The sequence below is a fragment of the Labrus mixtus genome, chromosome 13, assembly GCF_963584025.1.
Source record: "Labrus mixtus chromosome 13, fLabMix1.1, whole genome shotgun sequence".
Classification (NCBI taxonomy): domain Eukaryota; kingdom Metazoa; phylum Chordata; class Actinopteri; order Labriformes; family Labridae; genus Labrus; species Labrus mixtus.
Window position 1 is genome coordinate 19,114,660 of NC_083624.1, and position 22,434 is coordinate 19,137,093.

At 45.4% G+C, this 22,434-nt stretch overlaps 2 protein-coding genes across 5 annotated transcripts; one reads left to right on the top strand and one right to left on the bottom strand.

The window, feature by feature from the left end:
• Positions 1 to 1,180: 1,180 nt before the first annotated feature.
• Positions 1,181 to 13,204, bottom strand: ccdc93 (coiled-coil domain containing 93). Of its 2 annotated transcripts, XM_061054032.1 has the most exons (24): positions 13,077 to 13,204; positions 12,465 to 12,578; positions 12,168 to 12,262; positions 11,284 to 11,395; positions 10,930 to 11,028; positions 10,780 to 10,836; positions 10,238 to 10,338; positions 9,325 to 9,342; positions 8,970 to 9,006; positions 8,264 to 8,365; positions 7,842 to 7,892; positions 7,673 to 7,759; positions 6,812 to 6,928; positions 6,557 to 6,619; positions 6,083 to 6,156; positions 5,698 to 5,779; positions 5,236 to 5,310; positions 4,757 to 4,828; positions 3,625 to 3,733; positions 3,446 to 3,528; positions 2,807 to 2,844; positions 2,622 to 2,706; positions 2,414 to 2,527; positions 1,181 to 1,659 (listed from the first exon to the last, which is right to left on the bottom strand). In XM_061054032.1, the coding sequence occupies exons 1-24, from the start codon at positions 13,161 to 13,163 to the stop codon at positions 1,603 to 1,605; spliced, it is 1,929 nt and encodes a 642-aa protein (XP_060910015.1). In that variant the 5' UTR covers positions 13,164 to 13,204; the 3' UTR covers positions 1,181 to 1,602. The 2 variants fall into 2 exon arrangements, with proteins under 2 accessions (XP_060910015.1, XP_060910016.1); XM_061054033.1 differs by lacking the exon at positions 9,325 to 9,342.
• A 297-nt stretch (positions 13,205 to 13,501) lies between these two features.
• si:dkey-251i10.3 (uncharacterized protein LOC553498 homolog) lies at positions 13,502 to 17,844 on the top strand. Of its 3 annotated transcripts, none has more exons than XM_061054034.1 (4): positions 13,502 to 14,274; positions 14,625 to 15,464; positions 15,597 to 15,704; positions 16,499 to 17,844. In XM_061054034.1, exons 1-4 carry the CDS (start codon positions 13,587 to 13,589, stop codon positions 17,296 to 17,298), a joined length of 2,436 nt encoding a protein of 811 aa, XP_060910017.1. In that variant the 5' UTR covers positions 13,502 to 13,586; the 3' UTR covers positions 17,299 to 17,844. The 3 variants fall into 3 exon arrangements, with proteins under 3 accessions (XP_060910017.1, XP_060910019.1, XP_060910018.1); XM_061054036.1 differs by having other exon boundaries at positions 15,603 to 15,704; XM_061054035.1 differs by having other exon boundaries at positions 14,625 to 15,439; positions 15,578 to 15,704.
• The last annotated feature ends 4,590 nt before the right edge of the window (positions 17,845 to 22,434 follow it).

Sequence of the window (22,434 nt, forward strand, 5' to 3'; positions counted from 1 at the left end):
CACACAAGTTCAGAGATGTGACCTCAATTCAGTCACGTTTTGTTTTGGTTCGTTTTCATTTTCACAGGATTTTATCTTTAGGAAAAAGATCTAAATGTAAAGAAAGGTATCAGTATAAAAAGAGTCAAACAATGTCACCTCTTGGTTTTTAAAAGTGAAGCCGATGCAGAAATGCCTTTACATCTCGTGGCGGCTGTGGCTCAGTTGGTAGAGTCTGTCGTATCTCAAACGGCAGGTCGGGGGAGTCGATCCCCAGCACCTGCATCCACATGTCCGATGCGTCCTTGTGTCATTGGGAAAGCCCCGCCAAAGTCGGAATTCCTACTCAGTAACTCGAAGCAACTCGAAGCAACTTTGGTGGTCCGAGTTCAAATCCAACGTTTGAACGTTTGAACAACGTTTAAGCTGCAACTATTGTGTTTCTTAGCAACTGAATCCTCTTTTAGGGTCATTAAATCAATCACACTTCTATCTGTGGACATCTTGTTGTGTTATTTTTGCACGCAAACTATCTCATAGTGGGTTGTTAGAGCAAGCAGCAACCTCCAGTGTAGAAAAATGAAGCTGATGTTTTAGTGCAAAATCCTGCAGTTCCTCGAGTGTCCACTAGAGGCTGGCTGCAGAAGCACAGGAAGTCACATACACACCCATTCAAAAAAGCCTGTTTTTACAGCAGAGATTAACATGTTTACAGCCTGGTTCAAAAACCTAAATACATCTGATTAGCTCATGTCTCGATCGACACGCACTGTACGGGGGGTGAATGTTTTGATGACTCATCCGTTTTGATTTGATGAAGGATAAGAGTTATTCACAATAAAGGCGTGTAGCTGTAACGGTTTGTCAGGAGGTTTAAAACCCGCCTCAGCTCCAGCTCTCAGCCTGTCGTTAGGTTGACTGAAAGTTAGGCTGAGACAGCATTTCCAGCATGGAGACCGCCATCGATGGGACTCCAGCGCCCCCTGCAGGAACAGACAGGTGACGTCACTCAGGCTTCAAACATTCATATTTACAGTGCATGATTTGGAGCAAATGTTGAGTGTTCTGGTGACACACAGAATGTTTCCTCCTCAGAGTCATCGAGTGACCTCAGACAACTCTTCTGATTGTTCTGATGTCTTCAATCAGCACAATGTGTGTGACAGAACACACACTATCTCACATGAGTCACAGCACAGGCTTTAAAGGGTTAATACAAACGTTCCTTTATTTATTAGACATTGCTCGTACACGGTCACAGGATGGTGACAGAAAGTAAGACATGAGGTGAATCGAAACTTCAGAGGCACAAAAGAAAAACGTAGTACGCAAAGTAAGACAGCATGATTTCAGAAGAATAGAAAAAAAAACCAATATCTAAGAGTCAAGCAAAAGTAAGAAAGACGTCAGAGCATCGTTTGACGTGGTCAGCTGATTTGGCACATGTAAAGAATTCAGAGCAAAAGAAAAATCCATGTTCTGAGCGATGGATTACAAAGGCAGTCAGCTCAACACGATGATGAAATGAAATGTGGAATGTGAGATTACATGGATAGTCAATCTGTGATCGTTTAGCTCGTTTAAATTACACATTTAATTTACAGGTTACCAGGTGACCCGGGGTTAAGAGGCTCCTTTGGCTCTCAGCTTAGACAGCAGCATCTCGTTCTTCCGACACTCCTGGCGACAGAAAAAGGAGGAAAATCATTATAAGAGGCGGTGCAGTCATCAGAGCTGTCCTGGTTTAAAGTTAAGGCCCTGACACACCAAGCAGACCGCAAAGAACTAGGGGGGACGAAGGCCGTCTGTGGCGTCACCTCACGTCTTGGCCAAAAAGTTGCACTTGAACACACCGCAAAGACTACAGAGACTAAGAGGCGGAGGCGACAAATAAGGAGAAACCGCACTAATGGGTGAAAGCATGGATACTACAGCGGCATGCTCGAGGGGCTTTCCTGAACCGGTGTCGAGAGCTGGAGAGAAATGAAACCTCCCAACAGCCAATCAGAGTGATTCCTCTCAACAACCGCACCGACGCTGACCAACTCCTATTCAACATGTTGAATCAGCCCAAAAAAGGCAGACGGGCAGCGATGTAGCCGGACCAACCTCAAAAACTAAGGCGGCGATCGCAATTGGACCAACAGCCCACGATCTCCTTGGTGTGTCAGGGCCTTTAAATAAACTCCCTGCAGCTGCTTGACAAATATCATCTCAACTTATTTCTCCCTCATATTTTATAATGCGTATAAAAGTAGAATCATTATGTCCGAAGCGGTCAGTGACGTCACGATTCAAGATTTTAAACTTCGACCCGGTTCCAGTGAAAACAAAAAAATATCTGTACCTGTTTGGATGCCATGGCAACAAAAAGAAGACTAACTTGTCCTTTAGTCAGTGAGCTGCTTGAGTCAGCTGCTGGTTGTCCCCTCACCTCTTTAAAGTCTTTGACAGTTTTGAAGTACAGTCTCTGTTTGTCGAGCAGCTCCAGGTACTCGTCGTTCAGCTGATCTCTCCTCATTTTGTTCTCCTGCTTCTTCTTCTCCATCTGAGGGAGCAGACAGGAAGTGTGTGTTCAAAGACGACCTCAGCGTAAAACCCCCAAAGACAGTGAAATCCTAACAGAGCAGTTTGAGTTTTACCTTGATGCGACTCTGTTTGATTCCCTCCACGATCTGCTCCATCTGTCTGAGGAACTGCTCCTTAGCTGCTGAGGACGACATGGCCCTGAACAACATAGCAGCCAATCAGAACCCAGTTAAACATTACTACAGAGGATTATACAGGAGACACGAAAAACACAAAAGAACACAGCCTCAATACTCACTGCTGGAAGTTATCGTGAATGGAGTTCAGAAGATTCACCTACAAAAACAAAACAACATTTTATTAAAGGAGCAGTATGTAACTGACACCTAGTGTTTAAAATGGGTACTGCAGTCTAAATGTTAAACATTGTAGAGAGCTGTCCCCCCCCCCATCCCCCCCCCTCTATAGAGTCCATGCTCACGCAGGTTGCCATGTGGTGGACACTGAAGCTTCAGTGTTTATCCAGCTCTGCATCGGTCTGTAAACCTTTCTGTGTTCTAACCTCTCTCCATTTTTCAAAAGCATCTCCAATATTGATCCTAGTTTGAGCACGTTTCTGCTCGTGGAGCTTATTAGAAACATGCAGAGGCTTTTTAGGTCGAGTACAATCACTTCTATCTGAACCAGTTCTCTTGCCTGTTGGTTTGACCTGATAACTGCTCTCATATCTGGCAAACCGAGGGGCGTCCAAAACGGCCGTGTGGGGGTGCCTTAAAACCGCCTACCTTCTCTGGTCCAAACAAATCCAGATTCTCTTGTATAGTCAAAAATTAAGTTTTGGATAAAGTCAAAACACTTGATCATTTTGGCTAAACTGTTCCTGAAACTTTGACGCCAACAAAGTTGCTGAATTTGAAAACACAAAGTAATACCTCACCTCTTTCTCCAGGTAAACCTTCTTGTCGTCTAACGTGTTGTACAGAGTGAAAAACTGTTTGGTCTCTTTGTGCGTCGCAGAAACTGAAAGACCAGGAAAAGAACACATCGAGATGTTATTTCTTTGTTTATGATTTTTTTCAAACTCTAGTTAAGACATGATGTCACAGAGGAACTCACCTTGGCTGTAGAGTTCAATAAATCTCTTCTGGTACTGGGTCAGCTCGGCCCGGCTCGGCACCTCGTCGATCTTTCTCTGCAGGATGGCGATCTCACGGTTCCTGCGAGCCTGAAAAGAGGGAAGAAATGTCCCAGATCATTGAGATGTTAATGCCATGATTAAAAAGCTATCATCTTCCTCTGTGCGCTGATCACAGTGACGGTCTGTGTGTGCAATGTGAAGCTACAAGCTAACTAAAGAGCGCTAACATTAGCATGCTAACACAACAATACAGGCCACAGGTGATTGCAGCTCAAGCCTAGGGCAATTCTGTCCACCGCTTGCTCTTGACTTCGCTGGAGGAGAGCGGAGGCTTCAGTATGGAGGAGGCGTGGCCAAACAGCAGTTTGTTTTGGTTTCATGCTGGTGCTCAAGGGCGACAACTACTGGATCAAAAAGTCGCACATTCTTCCTTTAAATGCTCCGACACTTTACATCCTGTAGCAGAAACTTTAACTGCGAAGGTCACTTTATCCTGGTTTGTTTTGAATATCACACAACCTCTTTCTTAAGCTCGTATTATATGTGTCTCTGTAGACTTCAAACAGTTCATGTTGCAGTTTGGTCGTTTCTTGTCGTTGTGGTTTTATGTAAATTTGTAAGTGTGAACCACCGACCTGCTGAGGGACCACAGATGGAAATCAACCAATGGCTACAATCTGGCATATTAACATGTTCATTAATGTGCACTGTCCCTTTAAATAAATAATAATGCCTTATACTTAAATGATGGATCTAAGTTCTGTTAATTATTTTTTTTGCAAAGAAACAGCTTTGTAGTAAAAGTTAACAAAATAAAGTCCTTATTGTGGATTTAAAGGAAAGCGCCCCTTGATTTTAGATTTGAAGTAAAACATAATGCATTCAAACAATGGCTTTAATTGTTCCTCTGGTATTTAGAATAATCAGCCGAGCCGATAAGCACACGTGCAAACACAGAGAGTGACCCCCTGACTCATCACTTTGTTTGTTGTATTGTTGTCAGTACTCTCAATTTGTCTCGTTCTTATCTGCAGCCCGTTATCTGCAGCTCTGACCTACTTCCCCTGCAGCTCCATCTTATTGTTGCGTCATGTAATGTGCAGTAGTTACCATGACCAGGCGGATCTTCTGCAGTTTCTCTCTGTCCGTGTTGTACTGTTTGTCTATCAGCTGGTTCCTCTCCTGAGAACAGGAACAGAAACAGAGGACGAGACGGAGAGCAGATTAAGAGGTTACACTTCACACGTTTCTTTCTGGGCTTTTCATGCCCGTGCTCAGAGACAGGACAGCGGGTAGGGTCAGACACCAGGGAGAGAGAGAGAGAGAGAGAGAGAGAGAGAGAGAGAGAGAGGGAACGACATGCAGGAAATAAACCTCAGGTCGGTCACTTGAAATCTGGGCCGCCCGCCTGGAGGACCACAGACCCTGTACATGGGACTTACCACTAGGCCACCAGTGACCCCACAGGCTTCATTTTAAACATTTTCCTCAGGAGGCCACTGAAGCTCTTGACCAACCTGAAGGCCTTGTTTTCTAGAAAAGAACATCCCTACATAATACTTGGTTTGATTTTGAATACTGATGTGTACCTTCTCCTCCTCTGTGTCTTGTCCAGATGCTGTTTTCAGCTCCTCGATGTTCTGCTGCAGGCGGGTCATCTCCTCCTACACACATCATCGACACGTTGAAGAGAAGAATAGAATCATTGAATGTTTAATACCAGAAAACATCTCTCTAAAAACAGGTGTGGGAGGAGCGGATCCCAGATGGTGACGTTCTTTTAGGGGGATAAAAAATAAAAATAAACCAGCTGAATTTAAACCCCCTGCAGGTGTTGCTTCTACCTTTAACGCTCCACCACCCACCCAACAGCAGGTGATCCTTCAGTGAGGATTTTTGTGAGAAACTATGAACATAAATTAAGATGTTCCTCTCTGGCGTTCCTGAGATTTCAAATTTGCGAGGATAAAACATGTCGCTGACTGTCAACGGTCGAAGCTGCATCGTTTGTTGTAGTGTGTGTGTGTGTGTGTGTGTGTGTGTGTACTCACTCTGCAGTGTGTGCGGAACTCCTGCTCCTGCTGCTTCAGGTTTTCATTCATGGTCACCAGAGCTCTCAGCTTCTCCAGGAGGCTGTTCGACGTAACACAACATTATTAAAGCGTCATCAGGGTTCATAAACAGATGAAAGAGTTTCATTAGAAGTCATGCCAATCGAATATGATTCTTTAAAACAACAACACTTCCAGGATCTTTAACAAATAGAGAAGAGTGTACAGATCTCAGAGGCAGATTTATTTTGTCAGGAGGATTAAATGACATAAAGATGTCAGATATATAGCAGATTTCAAACTTCAGCATGCCTCCTGAAATCAACCTTGATATCTTTAGGAGTGCAGATTTGAAAAACAGCCATAAAGACTCTCCTCCGCTCACCTGCTGTCCGCCTGCTCCTCCATCTCCCCCAAAGACTTCATCTCCTTCTCCAGTTTCTCCGAGTGCTCCGTGGCCTTTTGGAAAGATTCAGAAATGCCGGCTGTAAGACACTTTATCCTGCATCTTCATTTCCTTTGTGCTCTTCATTGTTTAAATAGAAAATGAATCTAAATGGTGGTCGCCGTTTTTATGATGAGCACTTTAAGGTTTGAGGAGCTTTGTTCTCATGACAGCAGAACAGACGGGACCTCTGTTGTGTCTGATAGTTTCTGCTGACATATTATTATATAAAATAAAGATCTATTACATCCTCTGTTAGGTACCAAAATGTCAAACGTTTAAGCTCCCGTTAATTAACTCACATGAACATTCAGCAGAGTTATCGATCACGCTTGCAGATATAAAACGAACAAACGGACGTTAACAAACGGAGGATGTGCTCCTTTTTCAGCAGGTTAATTGGGTCAGTCTTACCTCCACCAGGTTCTTCTTGGCCTCGTCACAGCCAGCTTTCACCTCTGCATGTTTGGCTTGTAGCTGTCAAAAGATATTTTAAAATACGTTACTGGTGAACTAACAAAGAAGTGCCATTTGCAATCTGCAATACATCCATCAAACAGGATGCATTATAAGCTCAGGATCAAAGTGACTCTGTAATTAAGTGATTGTGATTAAAGTCATTAAATAATGAAGTCATTAAAAACGGATCATGGGGCGTGACCTCCTGACCTCCTCCAGCTGTTTGGTCTTCTGCTCGATCTGCTTGTTGAGTGAAGCCACGGCTCTGCGGTGTTGCTGCAGCGGGCCGTAGCGCTCCGACCGCTCCTCAGAGGACAGCTCCGACTGCTGCAGGGACACATGGGAAATGGAGTTGTATCACAACAAGGACATGCGTTAATAAATAACCATGAACAGCAGCGTTATTGATTTCATCGAGAGCTTCTTGAACATGTGCTCTGTGTTTGTAAATGTCACCATTTAATGTCTGCAGCAGTTAATGCCTCAGATTTAATCTCCCTGTTTTATGTTTCCCTCTAAAAAACTTCAGCAAAACAAAACGCTTCAAACAAGGACAAAAGAAGAAATGTTTTTAGTGACTCAAAGTGGCTTTTTAAAGAAGAGATTAGGGTGCAGGGTCTCAACGTGTGACCCTCCACAAAAGGTATTTAAGGCTCCAGATCGTATCATACCTTTCTAAAACTTTATGAATAAAAAGCTCAGAAACACAGCAGCAGTTTGGCTTGGACAGTGTACAGGAACTCTGATTTAAATATATTGATATGATCAGGTTAGTAATGATATTCTTGGAAGTAGCAATATGTAACTCTGACACCTAGTGTTTAAAATGGGTACTGCAGTCTAAATTCAAACCATTGGAGAGAGCTGCAGAGCGTGCAGCATTGTGTGGTGTTTCATTTTTCTAAAGCTGATGAGGAGACAGGAGGAGTTTCACATTTCTCTCCTGTAGGAACGCCTGAATCCTCCGCTCAGCAGGCGAATCACGGCTGAGGATTTTAAAAAAGCTGAGAAAACGAGTGAAGCAGCTTCTTACAGGTTGAAATATGAGCGTGTGAGCGTGTTGTTTCTCACCTTCTCTGCGTACTCCGAGGCGATCTGTTTGATTTCCTCCGACTGCAGTCCGACTATCTGACCCACTGCACTCGCTGTCAGCTTCCCCTGCACGGACACAAACCGTCTGTAACACAAGACCATAATGAACAATTCATCTTCAAATTCTAGACATTGAGTGGATGCCGACCTCTTCACTCGCCATGGCGGCCATGCTGGTCATCAGGGTTTTGATCCGCATCTGAGAGAGAAGAATCACAGTTACAACTTTTTCACCACTTGAGGGTTAAAGTCTCACATTAAAGTCTAAAACTTCCAAGAGGTAGATCTTTAACATCTCAGATCCATCAGGTGTTGTGTGGCAAAGATTTAGCTCTGTGTATGGGCAGGTTCTGAGTCGTCCAGGTAACAGTAATCCAAATCTTGATCCAAAGAGGCGGCCCGGCCTGGGTCAGGGTCGCCTCTCCTTCTGATGGCTTCTTAAATTCTTTGTTTTTGCTGACAGATTCTCATTACACCCTTATGTTTTCAATTGTAAGACTAAAAATAGAATTTTATAATATTCAATCATTTCTGCTGTCAGCTTGACTTTGAAGACTTTGAAGTGCTCACCTCCTCTGCTGCCTGCAGGTCGGCCTCCTCTGACACCTCGGCCATCCCAGGGGGCGCCGACTGACAGCCGCTGCTGCCCATCACAGCCTTCCGCTCGTCCACCTGGAGAGGGAGACAAGATAAAGACAAGAAGCAGGTTATTATATTAAACCAGACTCAAACAGCTTTCTTTCTAAATCAACACCAACAGATGTTTCTATTTATCAAACCCTTCAGCCCCAACCAACGCTGACTCAAGTGACATCACTAGAGGACATCAGAACGCTGCAGGGCTGCCAGGGGTGGGCTGGTCTCCAGTGCTGGGAGAAGAGAGTCTATGTTCGAGGTTTCAGCAGCTTACGTGGAGGCTTGAAGCCGTCTGGTGTAATTTTCCGTTTCATATCGGGGTGCTATCGTGTGATTAGCAGAACAAGCAGTTTAGCGCCCTCTGCAGACTCATCCTGGGATTACTCCAACATCTAGGGAGCGGCATAATACTGTAGGTCAACTTCAAAGTCAAATCACTGAAGAACTGGGGTGCCAGATAGCCTAGGGGTTATGTCGCACGCCCCATGTACAGAGGCTTTAGTCCTCATTGAAGTGTCCGTGGGTTTGAGTCTAGCTTCGGCCCTCTCCTCCCAACATTTCCTGTCAGTCTTTAGCCGTCCTATCCAATAAAGCCAAGAGGCCTAAAAATAATACCCTTATAAACCACTGGAGAACCTACCTGGTCTTGTTTAGACTGTTTGCTGAATCCATACCGCCTGGAGAGAGAGACAGAAAATACAGTGAGATAAACGAGGCGAGGATATAAAATCAAGCCTCAAAGCCTGAAGAAGAAATACACCACCATGCCACACTGCAACACCAGCACATCATATAACATGAAACAGCTCCTCACTCAGGGCAACACATCTCAAATACAGGATAAATTATAAAGTGCATGAAAGCAGCTCCACAGTGTGCATCCATCATGCCTGAAATATGGGTTTGCATTCTCAGGCTGGCACATTAACCATAAAAGAAAGATAAACACGCTGACGCAGTGAGAAGGAAGCTTCACACGTTCATTCAGTACTTACAGCAGGAAATCTGACACTCTAGTACACAGGTGGAGGTGGAGGGATGGATGAGAAAACAACATGTCAGACAGATAAAGTGGAGGAGAACAAGACTACAACAGGACATGACTGGAGTTAAGGTAAAGAAGTCTGCAGACTTTGTAAGATTTTGGTTGAAATTGTCTTGCGGTCCTGACAGAAATGAATAACTCATGTGCTCTGAAAAAGGAACGAAGAAAATCTGTCATCTCTAGCAGTTTGTAAGCCTGTAAAAACTTCGACCAATGTCTGCCACGAGGTACCAATCTGATTAACCAATCACGCCTCCCTGACAAATGAAAACAAAATGTGTTTTGTGAATGCTACAACAAGAGCTGCAAAGATGAGTCCTGCAAACCTATTAAGTTGACTGAAAGGTACAACAATTTAAATATTTTTATTCTTCTCTGTCTTTTTCAGCTTTTCAAATGCGACAAGTCTTTGCTCCTCTTTGTCCTGTATGATGTTAAACAAACAAAGATTCATTTAACTGTTTTAATGTCTACATGAGCATACAGGACATCACTCATATAGGCTGCAGGTCTTAAGTGTTAAATGTGCAGGGCGTCTTAGACCTCACATTTGACTCGAGTGATGCACATTGTCTACCAAAAGAGTCAGAAACGTTTGGACTCCTCAGGGTGACAGAACAAGGAGAGAAATGATCAAAGAGTAAAGAAGAGAAGAAGCACTGGATGTTCATACGACTGCTTATCGAGTGGCAAACAGTCGTGATTTTTTTTTTAAAATGCAGATAAAAGTGAGGCGTCTGAGAGCCACAAGGACAAGAGTGAATTCTCAGAAAGTGATGGAGAACACACACACACACCGTCACACACACCGTCACACACACACATTCACACACACACACTGTACTCCTGAGGTGAACTCTGACCTGCCGTACTCCAGCAGAGTGGAGTGAACTTTGGACTCCTCGTCCAGCAGCTCTCCGGCGTCTCTCTGCCTCCTGTACCTCCTCTGAGGTTTGTACACCTCCTGAAGAAGAAAGAACAACACATCAGCTGGAGACACCATCAGAAAACTGACTGTTTGAGGCCATGTAGCATCAACATTAATATAAATGCTCAGTCCCAATATACCCCTTGCCCTCTGCCACCTCCTAAGTTTTGCACGCTCTGACGAGGGATTGGGTATCCTGATTCTTGTTGGAATGGAGGTGTTATGAGAAATCTCCCAGAATGCCTATCCCATAGTGTCGTCGCGTTTGTTTATGTAAACGCCGTCGTCAACTACTGATGACCTTTCAGTGTCAGGGAGGGTCGTCCCATTTCTTAGGAGGAGATTTTGCACTTACGCTCTCATCTTACTCTTACCAGAGGGGTTCAGATTAGAAATGGGACTGAGCCTGATAATATGAGAACATTCTTTCATTTATGGATGGAGCAGTGACATCATTTGTGTAATGAATGAACTCACCAACACATCTAGAACGGCCTTCGCAGCCTTGTCTTTCCTCTGATTAAACTCTTCATCCTACATCACAGAGTTTCACAGAACATGATGAGAGTCAAAATCTGGGACGTGACGTGAAAGATCAGCAACACGTTGTGGCTCTGGTTCTGTTACCTCGGGAAGGCTGTGGGTTTTGTTGAACTGAGAAATGGAGTACGCTCTCACATAGTCTCCCATCTCCTCCCGCGTCTCGATGGCTCTCTTCACCAGCCACTGACGGAAGACAACACAAGGATCATCAGATATAAGGAAAAGTAAATAAAACAAATAACTTCTGCAAACTTCACGGATCACAGACGCCTTCAAAGCACAGATCCACCTTATTAGTCATCTTTACTCACATTTAAATGTGCAAGCCAAAGAGATACAGACAAACCACATTACAAAGTTACTTTAATGGTCATAGACAGTATTAATATTTTTAAATGCTCTGCACCTGACACTCAGTTTATGGATGGATTCTCTCACCTGTATCACTGGAAAGATGTGGATGAAATCCAGCCCTTGGATTTGATGCGGCTCCAGGCGATGAGGACACTTCATCTTGGGTAACACAGAGACTATTTTCTCTGTCAGCGCTCTGCAGAGAGGAAGAGATACTCATCAGGGACTGATCCAGCTCTTGTGTAAAGTCTTTAGAATTGCTGTTACACTGTTATCAAAACCAAGAGGGAGGATTAGACACAACCGTGTATCATCAATCCGTGCTGCAATTATCATTTGGTCTGCTGTCTTCTCAGCTGCAGCTTTTTAACTGGTTAGTTTGTACACGTTGAATTGTATTGTGATGATCTGGTGTTGAATTTGTAGCTACCTGAATTAATGGATTTTACGGTGCATGCTTTACTGAGAATGAAAGTCTTCCTGCTGACGGCCCCGTGCCAAGAGTGCCTACATGTACCAGGATGCATTGCACATAGATCTTTCAGGATACAATGTTAAACTGTGGCGCAGGTCCCAGAAGAAGCTCACCCTGTGATTTTACTAGGGGGGCTGGCAGGAAAATTCTGGGTAAAGTTGGAGTGAAATATTCGGCTGATTGGATTCACACTTGCAGCTCAGCCAGAAAAACTTCAGGAAGTTTTCAGGTTTTTTTTTTGCAAGTGTGAATCAACCAAAATTGAAGGTTTAAAATCAATGGACATGTCTCAATGTGCGCCCTCAGAGTAGCCATATTTTTGGATCGGTTACCAAATACTACACAACATTCTTAGAGTAAGAGTAAGGTATTTTATCTGCTTTTTGTAAAGTGTCTCGAGATAACACTTGTTATGAGTTGACGCTATACAAATAAAAACTGATTGATTGATTGATTTCTCATAAGGGCAAATCCTCTACTAAAAAAAACGTACATTTTCTGTCCAATGGTTGAGTTCTCTTGGAAAAGAAGATCCACATCGATGTCAAAGTTACAGGTGGTGATGCACCAGGTCATACCACCGACCACCTGAAGAGGAAGAAACAGGATGAGTGATGATGGGTTGAGTTACTGTTTTTGTACACGAGTAGCACTGTCATCTGTGTTAAGCTTTTTTTAAATCACTCATGTATGGGTGCCGTTAAACCACAGACCCATTCTGCAGCAAGGCCACTTGTTTCCCCCTCAAACAGGCACAAGGAGAGCACAGACCGGTCCTGGTTATGTGTACCTTATCAAAGGGGGACAGCCCTTTAATGCGGGCTCTGAAGTATCCAGCAGCCAACAGGAGCTCCAGGATCTCAGCCAGCTTGATGCTCTGCTCCTCATCCTCTCTGGTTTCCACCTGGGAACCAAACATATCGTCATCTTTACCACCACCACCACCACCATCTTTACCACAACAACCACCACCCTCCACCACCATCCTCATCATTGTCTTTACCATCACCACCATCATTATCATCCCACATCTTTGTGAGGGATTGAGGGAAGTCCGGGCAGCCCTGGATAAGAAGCTTGTGCAGGTGTTACGATGTAACTGGTGACAGTGTTACATGTTGGCGTTCAGATACAAGAGATGGAAAGTGTCCTAACGAAGTCCTATTTGTTAACTTTGTTATCATACTGCTAAATGGCACGTTATAACCTAACAAAAGAGGCATTCACTTTACGTTTACTGTACGAGAACCAAAAAACACCTTCGGCTAAATGACACCAAATAACACGGTAACCGATCACACCTCAACATCTGTCACCGTGAAGTTGCAGCGCTTTACGGAGGAGTGTGTCGATATTTGTTCATCTTTTACGAAGTACAATCTTTTTTAAGGTGTTTTTTTACCTGAATGAGGTTTCCGTCTTGGTCATACTGTGCTCCTATTTTGGAGCCCGTTCTCACTCTGTGGAAAACAGACGACGCCGCCGCCATATTGAACTAAAGTGTTGATGAAGGAGACAGGTCACATGATGAACGTGACGCGTCATGTGACAACACTCTATACACTCTATGGACTGGTCTGATGCATACTGCAGATATGTTTGTGACATACTGCAGATCTTGCATTTATTCACATACTGTATACTGTTATTGTATATTTTTGTATTGTTGTTTTCTGGTTGTTGTGTTTTTACTCTGTCATCTAAATATGCTGCTTTTTGGATTGGGAAAATTCACTTAAAAAAAAATATATATAATTGTCGTCCACTCTCCGACACATTAGGGGGCAGTAGTGCGCCTTAAGACTGGTTTCGCGACAGTGACGCTCACACTATACTTTACGACAGCGGCTTGGTTTGCGGCACACGTGTGTGTGTACAGCTGCAGTCCGGTGGTGTTGGAACTCTGTGCATCATGGCGAAAGTTTCCTCTAAGAAGAAATTGAGTAAAACGAAAGCGAAGAAGAGCTCCGAGGTGGCCGATGACAGCGCAGTGAAGAAGACGGAGGTGGTGTACGATGAAGAAGAGGATGAGGAGGAGGATTTAAATGACAATGTCACCAGTGAGGAGGAGGAGGAGGACGGCGAGGATGAACGGAGACGCCAGAAGCTCCTGGAGGCCATCAGCGCTCTGGGAGGAAAGAGGAAGAAGACCCTGGGGGAGAGGTCGGAGGCGGCCGTGCAGCTGTCCGAGTTCAGCGTGAACGCGGAGGGAGAGGGCGACAAGATCAACCTGTCCGACCTGATCGGCTCTATGGACAAAACCCCCCAGGTGTCCACAAAGACGAAGAAGCAGCTGAAGACGCTGCAGAAGAGCAACAGGACCGTGCAGAGTCCGCTCAGTAAGCAGGAGACTGAGAGGATCCAGAGGGACGTGGCTTTCCAGAAGGCGGCCTCGGAGGTGACCCGCTGGAAGGGCATCATCAAGCAGAACCAGCGGGCCGAGCAGCTGGTGTTCCCCCTCAATGAAGAGCCCCCCGGACCCAAACCCATGGAGAGGGTGGTGACCGGCTGGAAGGCGAGGACCCCGCTGGAGGAGGAGATCTTCGCCCTCCTCTCCGCCAACAAGCAGCCCATCCATGACCCCATCCTGACCCCGCAAGGCAAGTACAGGACTGTTGGCATGGGCATGAGGGTGGGGGTGGGGGGATATGACACTAGTAAACATCAGACGATGTTACCTGTTTTGATACCACGGCAACAACATTAGAAGCCGGACAGTGTGCAGGAAGTACCCAGTATCAGGTGTCTAGGACTTGTTTTTTGGTTACCGTGGTATCAAACAGGTACCAATACCGTGTCATGTTTTCTAGTATCATATGGTATAGTTTAAATTCTGGTATCATGTCAACCCTAACTCAGTTTTTTATGTCGATATCTGCTGCTTTTCATTGATCTTGGTATGAAAGGCTTTATGATTAAACACGCCCTCTGTTCCCCCCCCCCCCTGCAGAGGAGGTGTCCATGAAGGCCATGAGCCTGGAGGAGGCAAAGATCCGGCGTGCAGAGCTGCAGAAAGCCCGTGCCCTGCAGTCCTACTACGAGGCCAAGACCCGCAGAGAGAGGAAGATCAAGAGCAAGAAGTACCACCGGGTGCAGAACAAGGCCAAGCGCAAAGACTTTGTGAAGCAGTTCGATGAGATGGTGAAGTCGGACCCCGCTGCCGCCTTAGAGGAGCTGAACAAGATGGAGCTGGCCCGCATGCAGGAGAGGATGTCGCTGAAGCACCAGAACAGCGGCAAGTGGGCCAAGTCCAAGGCCATCATGGCGAAATACGACGAGGGGGCTCGCAAAGCCATGCAGCAGCAGCTGGAGGTGAACAAGGACCTCACGCAGAAGCTGGTGACGGCGGTAAACGATGAAGAGGAGGAGGAGGAGGAGGAGGAGTGCGAGGGAGGTGACCCCGAGGTGCTGCCTGATTTTGTGAACGATGCAGAGCAGGGAGTGGACTCCTCCAATCCATGGATGAGAGGCAAACTCTCTGAAGACCCAGCCGAGAAGGAGACGAGTGAGATCGTGGATCTGACGGCAGAGGAGGAGTCTGCAGACGTGGAGGAGGAGGAGGAGGAGGAGGAGGAGGAGGTGAAGGAAACAGAAGAAGAAGCGCTCCTCAGAGAGTTTGACAGCAGGAGGAAACGGCGTCAGGCTCAGGAGACAGACATGATACCTGTGATATCTCTGGATGACGATGAAGAGGAGGAGAGTAAAACTGCAGTGGAGGAGGAAGAAGAGAGTATAACTGCAGTGGAGGAGAAGGAGGAGAGTAAAGTTGCAGCAGAGGAGGAGGAGGAGAGTAAAGCGGAGGAGGAGGAGAGTAAAGTTGCAGCAGAGGAGGAAAAGGAGGAGGAGGAGAGTAAAGCGGAGGAGGAGGAGAGTAAGGTTGCAGCAGAGGAAGAGGAAGAGGAGGAGGAGGAGGAGAGTAAAGTTGCAGCAGAGGAGGAAGAGGAGCAGCTCTCAGAGTTTACAAACCTTTACAAAGAAATCGCAGAGAGCCGACGCGAGGCTGAAGCTGAGCAGGCGGAGGCCGCAGCAGGTAAGATACCACAAATAATCAGCACTGATTCATAACGAGAAGGCCGTGTGGTTGAGCTCGTGTTGGAAACACAGAGAGCTATGACCCGCATCTCAGGGAAGCAGAACAGCGTGACGTAAACACCTTCTTAAATCAACCAGAGTGTTTATATATTTATTTAATCTGCAGACTTAAAACCCTTACAGCCCAAATCAATACTCACGTATTCAAATCCACTGTAGAGAAAATGTTTGAGGTCTTATTGTTATTTATTTATTTATTTTATTATTATTATTATTGTAAAATATTATTAAAATATTATTATTATTATTTATTTTTTATTTTATTATTTTTATTTTTATTTTTTATTTATTATTATTATTTTTTTATTTTTTATTTTTATTTTTATTTTATTATTATTTGCCTGTGAAAATGCATCTATGTAGCCCTTTTCAGATTCCATTTTTCACCAAAGTGCCGTAACTCAAATCAGCCGACATCACATCTTTGTACATTCATATTGATTCTGGGATGGCGTAGTATAAGCGTCCCAGTCTGAGAACTCACACAGTCAGACATGCACACACATCATATTGAAGTATTTTGACGGCTGAAGTCGTAAGAGAGTCTTTTAAAGAATACATTTAAACTGTTACAAGAATAAAGTCGTAATATTTTGAGCAGAGTTGGCATGTTGGCAGATTTTCTCTTCTTCTCTGATTAAGTCGGGCGTCTCCACATTCGTTTGAAAACGTCAGTGTTAAACTTCTTGTGGCGTTGTTTAAGTGTCTCATCTCGTCTTCTTTTTCTTGCAGCGGCGGACGCAGAAACCTCCTCGGCTCAGCTGGAGGAGACCCTGATGAGGATCAGGACTCTGGAGGACACAGAGGAGCTCCTCATGCAGGAGGACTCAGCCGCTGATGAAGCACCTGTTCCCCCTCCCGCTGCAGAAGACCCGCCGCCTGCGAGTCAACCAGCGGGGACAAACAAAAAGAGGAAGCGAGGGATCGAGCTCAAGCAAGTCCTCACCAAGGCGACCAAAGTGATCCGGGTCCCGCTCGCTCAGACCGTGGAGGACGCCGAGGACTCTGACGACAATCAGGAGCAGAGGGGGCTCATCAGGGAGGCCTTCGCCGGGGACGACGTTGTCTCCGACTTCCTGAAGGAGAAGAGGAAGCAGGAGGATGCGGGGAAGCCGCAGGTGGTGGACCTGACGCTGCCCGGGTGGGGCGAGTGGGGCGGGACGGGACTTAAACCGTCCCGCAGGAAACGCAAGAAGTTTAGGATGAAAGCAGCGCCGCCTCCACCCAGAAAAGACGTGAGCCTCCCGGGCGTCATCATCTCCGAGAAGAGGAACCGCTCCATCACGCTCCACCAGGTCAACACGCTCCCCTTCCCCTTTGAGACCCACACTCAGTTTGAGAGCACCATCCGCACGCCGCTGGGCCGCACCTGGAACACGGAGCGGACCGTGAAAAAGATGACCAAGCCGAAGGTGGTGACCCGGATGGGCGCCATCATCGAGCCGATGGCGAGGGAGGAGCTGATGAAGGACAAGAATCAGGCGACTGTGGCGGACAGAAACAGTGTGAACTCTGGGAAAAGGAAACGTTGACCTGATTAAAGGAGCCAAAACAATGTTTGACAAAAAAACGCTCAATGTGACATTTCATCGTTTCTATTTTCAAAATAAAATCTGTTGAATCAAATATAAAAAGTCGGTGAAAATACATGGAATCACTTCCTGCTGTAGAGTTCTAGTTGATGTTTTTTTGCAGCAGCAAGATGTGGAAGAAGTTGAAATCAATGTGTTTAATGAGACAGATGTTCAGTGATTTATGCTTCAAAATAAAAGGTTAACAACAAACTGGTTATTTAAATAAACAACAATCATAAGTAATCCAAACATAACTTTTACTTCTGAAGTATGAAACAATCAGTTTGTAGTCTTTGTAAAGTGTGGATAAAAACACAGCGAGTGTCTGACAATGTTTTAAAGAGTCACCCCAAAAAGCATGAAATCACACTTTATATTAAGAATCAGAATGGGGCGCCGTTGGCCTAGTGGTTGTGTTGCCCCCCCCCCCCCATGTACAGAGGCTGTGGTCCTCGTTGCTGACTGTGTTTGATCTGCTCTGAAAAGAAAACTTGTTGATGCAAACCCTGTTTCATTAATTTTTTTTATTCTTCATACTTCCCTGAGCGAAATTCTAGTTTACGTTCCGTTAGTGAGCAACATGCTCCTCACACACGCGCGTGACGAGGAGGTGTAGACGTGAAATAACGGAGAGATGTCGGAGTGAGGCTGCTACAGGGAGCGCGCCTGAGCTGTTGGAGGATCAGTGCCTTGCTCCAGGGCACCTTGCCTCTCCAGCAACCAGACGATATTCCATATATGGTCCGGACGAGGACTTGAACCTGTGCGGACGCTCCGTACCCGTTTTAATTCCAAAGCAACAAAAGAAGAACTTTCTTGTTTGCAATGATCAGAAGTTGCAGGTGAACTCCTGCACGTTGTCTAAATTACAGAAATATGACACATTTGTGAAACTTTGTGAATGTGCAGGAGTTTACCTGCAACTTTTTAATGGATTCATTCCTCTCCTAAGCACCGTGTTGTTTTTTGAAGCTTTGGCACTTTTTTGATAACTGTCGATGATTCAAATCAAGGAGATTGTATCGTGGTATGGAAGTATTGACAATGTTGACGACCTCGAGATAATCAAGTCCTCCTGAACGCCGGAGACGAGCTCTAACGTCCTGATAGCTCAGGCGCTTTTTTTACAACATTTCATTGAGATCTGTTTGAATGATGAAACGTTCCTCGGCTGACTGAGCAGCAGGTCTGTAAGCGTTCATGCTGCAGCTGTGTTACACTCCATTCAGCAGCAGAGTGTGTGTGTGTGTGTGTGTGTCTGTGTGTGCAGCTGAGGCAGAGGGTCACACTCTTGAGAAGAACGCGGTCCAACAAAGTCGGCGTCCACGTTTGTGCTCGACTTCCTCCCCTCTTCTTCTTCCTCCTCTGCTGATTCTCTTCGTGTGAAAGGCTGAGCTGCAGCGTCTGAAAGAAAAGCCATTTGAGTTGGGTTAAACCTTCACACATGGGTGAGAGTGCATTCTTTGGCACCTGACGTCTCTGTATTTCATATGACAGACACTCTATTAAAGGTGGTGGTGGGGGGGTCCTGTAATGGACTATGCATCAGTTCAGGTAATGGTTGTCAGACTGAGAGGCAGCGGAGGATTCCATTAGAGTTACTAAATCACTCATTCTCTCCGTCCTCTCTGTGCCGCCTCGTCTTCAGGACAATTACTACAGCTTCATACAGTTCAGTGAGAGGGAGAGAGCCGGTCCTTGGACCTGTGTGTGCTGGACTGAGACCACATCACACTGACTCTCACTCGGATATATGAAGCTGCAGCAGCGCTGTAAATCAGGAGAGAGTGAATGTGAGAGTACAGCAGCCTGTGATTAAACGTGTTTTCACCCATAATGCACCTGTGTGAGGTCTGCTTCAATATTTGTTTTAGCATAAAGAGGCGCGCTTTCACAGGTGGGATAAGAGGCAGGGGCGGTTCTAGAGCCTATAGGGAAAAAGATTCACAGGGGCCCCTCCATCCAGCGTTCATCAGAGTACAGTGAAAATACCCCAGAGCAGAGGCGGGAAAATGCTTGAGGCTCAAGGCCAGTAGGGGGACAAACATTAAAGAGGACATAGAGTTTTCCCGGTAGACGTCACTCCTCTGTAGCGAGAATGAAAATGGCGGATCTGCGCAAAAGTTTTGCTCTAGGCTGGGGGTGGAGTCCATGGGTGAAGATACCAGAGGAGGGTAGGGGATTTTGTTTTACCAGAATCCCACTGTGACATCACAAGGAGAGCACATTAGAAACGGAGCGTTTTTCTCTGTGTTGTAAGACTCATGCAGACCACAAACAAAGGACTGGATGGGTTTATTTCACATTTTGTGGGTTGGTAGACACTCAGGTTACCCAAATATATGTTAAAAAGAGGATTTTCCATAATATGTCCCCACCACAGAAGTGGCTCAAAATGTGCAAAGTTTGCAAGGACAGTAGGAAGCCTCCCTAAGGGGTCCCCATCTGACAGCAATCACTCTTTTGCTGTCTACCTTACTACTGTGAAAACCTGAGTTTAAAAATGTAAATCACAGAAAGATGTTTTAATGTTCATTATATTATGTGGGCTGTGGAAAGAAAAATGTCCAGGTGTTTTTGTTGCTGTCTGATTATTGAAGACACAATATTGATGAATGCTGGTCGGAGGGGCTCCCTGGGAATGTTTACCTGAGGCTCTAACAGAGTCTAGAACTAGTCACCACTGCCAAAGATCAGGGTGACGGGTTATGAAGTGGAAATACTAAAACTACTAACTTATTCACGTTCTGTACGCCTGCTAGCTTAGCTAACGGGTCGACTTCCTGTCACAGCGACACCAGCGCACACTCGACTCGGTCATGGCCGGCAGGGATGGACCCACCAGGCTGCCCTCATAGGTAAGTTATGTTACAAACACCACAATGTAAAGCTAGCAGAAGCTCTGTTGTTCTGTTCTGCTCCGCTGTATCTCCCTCTCTTTTTTCACTCCCACACAGAAATGTCCTCTTCCTTTTTCCTCAGCTTACGGTCATTGTCAAACAAGTTGAAACAGGAATAATGCTCAGCAGTGCAATGTGAGTGAAGGCTGTCAGGTGGGGCCCACTCAGGGAGGCTTCTTACTGTCATTGCAAACTTTGCACATTTTGAGTTGCTGCTGGATTTTCAAGTTTGTCGACCCTCTGCGCCTCCCAACAGTCGCTCGCCTTACCTGTTGACAAGCGGCGCCTCTGATAAAAGTCCTCAGAATGGATCAGAAAATAAATCTTAGTTTCTCACCACATAGTTTTCCTGGGAGCTCCTAGACATGCACACACAGAAGGTAGAGGTTTCTACGTAAAGTGACCATCAGAAGTAACTAATCCCATTCATACACATTCATGAGCAATTCAGGGTTAGGTGTCTTGCCCAAGGACACATAAAACATGTGGCTGCTGGAGATAGGGATCTAACCCTCGACCTTCTGGTTGGGAGGCGACAACCTCTGAGCCACAGCCATCCATGTCCATCATCAAATCGAGCTCATCTTCCATCAGTGGTAGAGCAAAGCTGCTGCCACACACATTGCTCTGCTGTTGTACGAACAGAACGTAAAATAAAAGCTGTCCTAAAGGATAGTATTCAAAAAAAAGCCTGAATGTGTAAATGACTGTTTTCGCTTCAGAGCTTCACCTCAGGCTCATTTGATGCGTTTCTGCAGACACAAGGTTAACTTAACTTTCTCCTCGTGTTTGAGTCTGTTTCTCTCTCTGCAGCCTGATCTCCTCTGAGGTCTGTGCTCGAAACAATCTGATAAAAGACTCTTTCCCATTTCCCCTCCAATCCAAAGGCTCGACTCCATTCCCTCCCTGACAGGTGTAAGATTAACTTAGTTAGGTGCAGAGCCGCTCATGCACACCAAATTAAATTAATGGAACAAATTTCCCTCCTAATTAAGATGAAAATACGTGTCAGTTGTAACCTTGCTGAGCACTAATTATGTACAAATGATTTATCATCTGTTTCGTCCTGAATAGCAATGGGCTCACCTCTCCGATAGCCCTGGCTGCCTGTTAAGAGATGGCTGCTGATTAACAGTGACAGGTTGTGCTGCGGAGAAGCTGCACGTCGGCCCGCAGCCAATCAGAGCCGGCCACAGCTCAGACTCTCCTCCCTTCCATTAACCTACATCGAGTGTGCAGCTGAGCATCACTTTGCCTCGGCTCTCCTTCTTGTTTCTCTCCTCGGAATGAAAATAAAGTACATTTAAAGAGGAGACGAGAGAAGGGGGGGGGGAGAGAGGGATGTTTCCTTGAGGTTTCATGTGCATTGAGAGTAGATTAGTGTGTGCCTTTATGATCCAATTATCAAAGGGGAAATAAAGCATTTTAAAGAGTCTCTCCAGCTCAAACAACAAACCACATGTAAGCTGAAAGATGAGTTAAATGGCGCCCTCGCTCTGAAGCTCATGTCAGGTCATGAGATGCAGACAGACTGACAGGGACCTGGATTTTTACGAGTTTTTCCCTCTGCATTTATGACTTTCATTTGACTTTTCTGTCTCCTTTGTGTTGCTTCACAGTTTGTTGTTGCACATCCAGAGTCGACCAAAGACAATTTTTTTTTCAAAGTGTATTCGCCGACAAAGCAAAGGCAGGAACTCAAGACGATGAACAGCCTCAGTCAGGCCGAACAGAGAGAAGAACAAAAACTTAAATGTAAAAGAATAAACAAGAGTAAATGCAAACAAAAGGAATAAGAAAGACAACAGGCAGGTCTCTCGAAGGGAGTGAAATGAATTAAGCGATTCAGCAACAGAAAGAAATAAAAGAATGAGAGCAATAACAAGGATTCAAAGAGGGTAATAGAGACAAAGAAGGGATGGATAGGGGAAAGCCAGATAGCTGCACGCCTCATGCACAGAGGTTGCGCTCCTCGTTGCAGCGGCCTAGGGTTTGAATCTGTCCACGGCCCCCTCCTGCATGTCACCCACCCCTCTCTCCTCCCTTCCCGTCTCTCTTCAGCTTTCCTGTCGAATAAACGCAAAAAAAAGGATGATTACGAGATAATTCAGCAAATAGCCTACATAAAAGCAATAGAGTAAAGACAACAGGGGGCGCCGGTAGGCTAGTGGTTAGTTTGTGCACACCATGTTGT

Bases quoted from the DNA above. Each gene is read 5' to 3' on its own strand.
- si:dkey-251i10.3 (XM_061054034.1), top strand. From the start codon at position 13,587: ATGGCGAAAGTTTCCTCTAAGAAGAAATTGAGTAAAACGAAAGCGAAG. The intron at 14,275-14,624 runs GCAAGTACAGGA...CCCCCCCTGCAG, and splicing joins CCCCATCCTGACCCCGCAAG to AGGAGGTGTCCATGAAGGCC. The intron at 15,705-16,498 runs GTAAGATACCAC...TTTTTCTTGCAG, and splicing joins GCAGGCGGAGGCCGCAGCAG to CGGCGGACGCAGAAACCTCC.
- ccdc93 (XM_061054032.1), bottom strand. From the start codon at position 13,163: ATGGCGGCGGCGTCGTCTGTTTTCCACAGAGTGAGAACGGGCTCCAAA. The intron at 7,893-8,263 runs GTGAGCACTTCA...CTTCTCTCTCAG, and splicing joins ACCTGCAGGCAGCAGAGGAG to ATGCGGATCAAAACCCTGAT. The intron at 4,829-5,235 runs GTACACATCAGT...TCCTGTTCTCAG, and splicing joins AAGACACAGAGGAGGAGAAG to GAGAGGAACCAGCTGATAGA.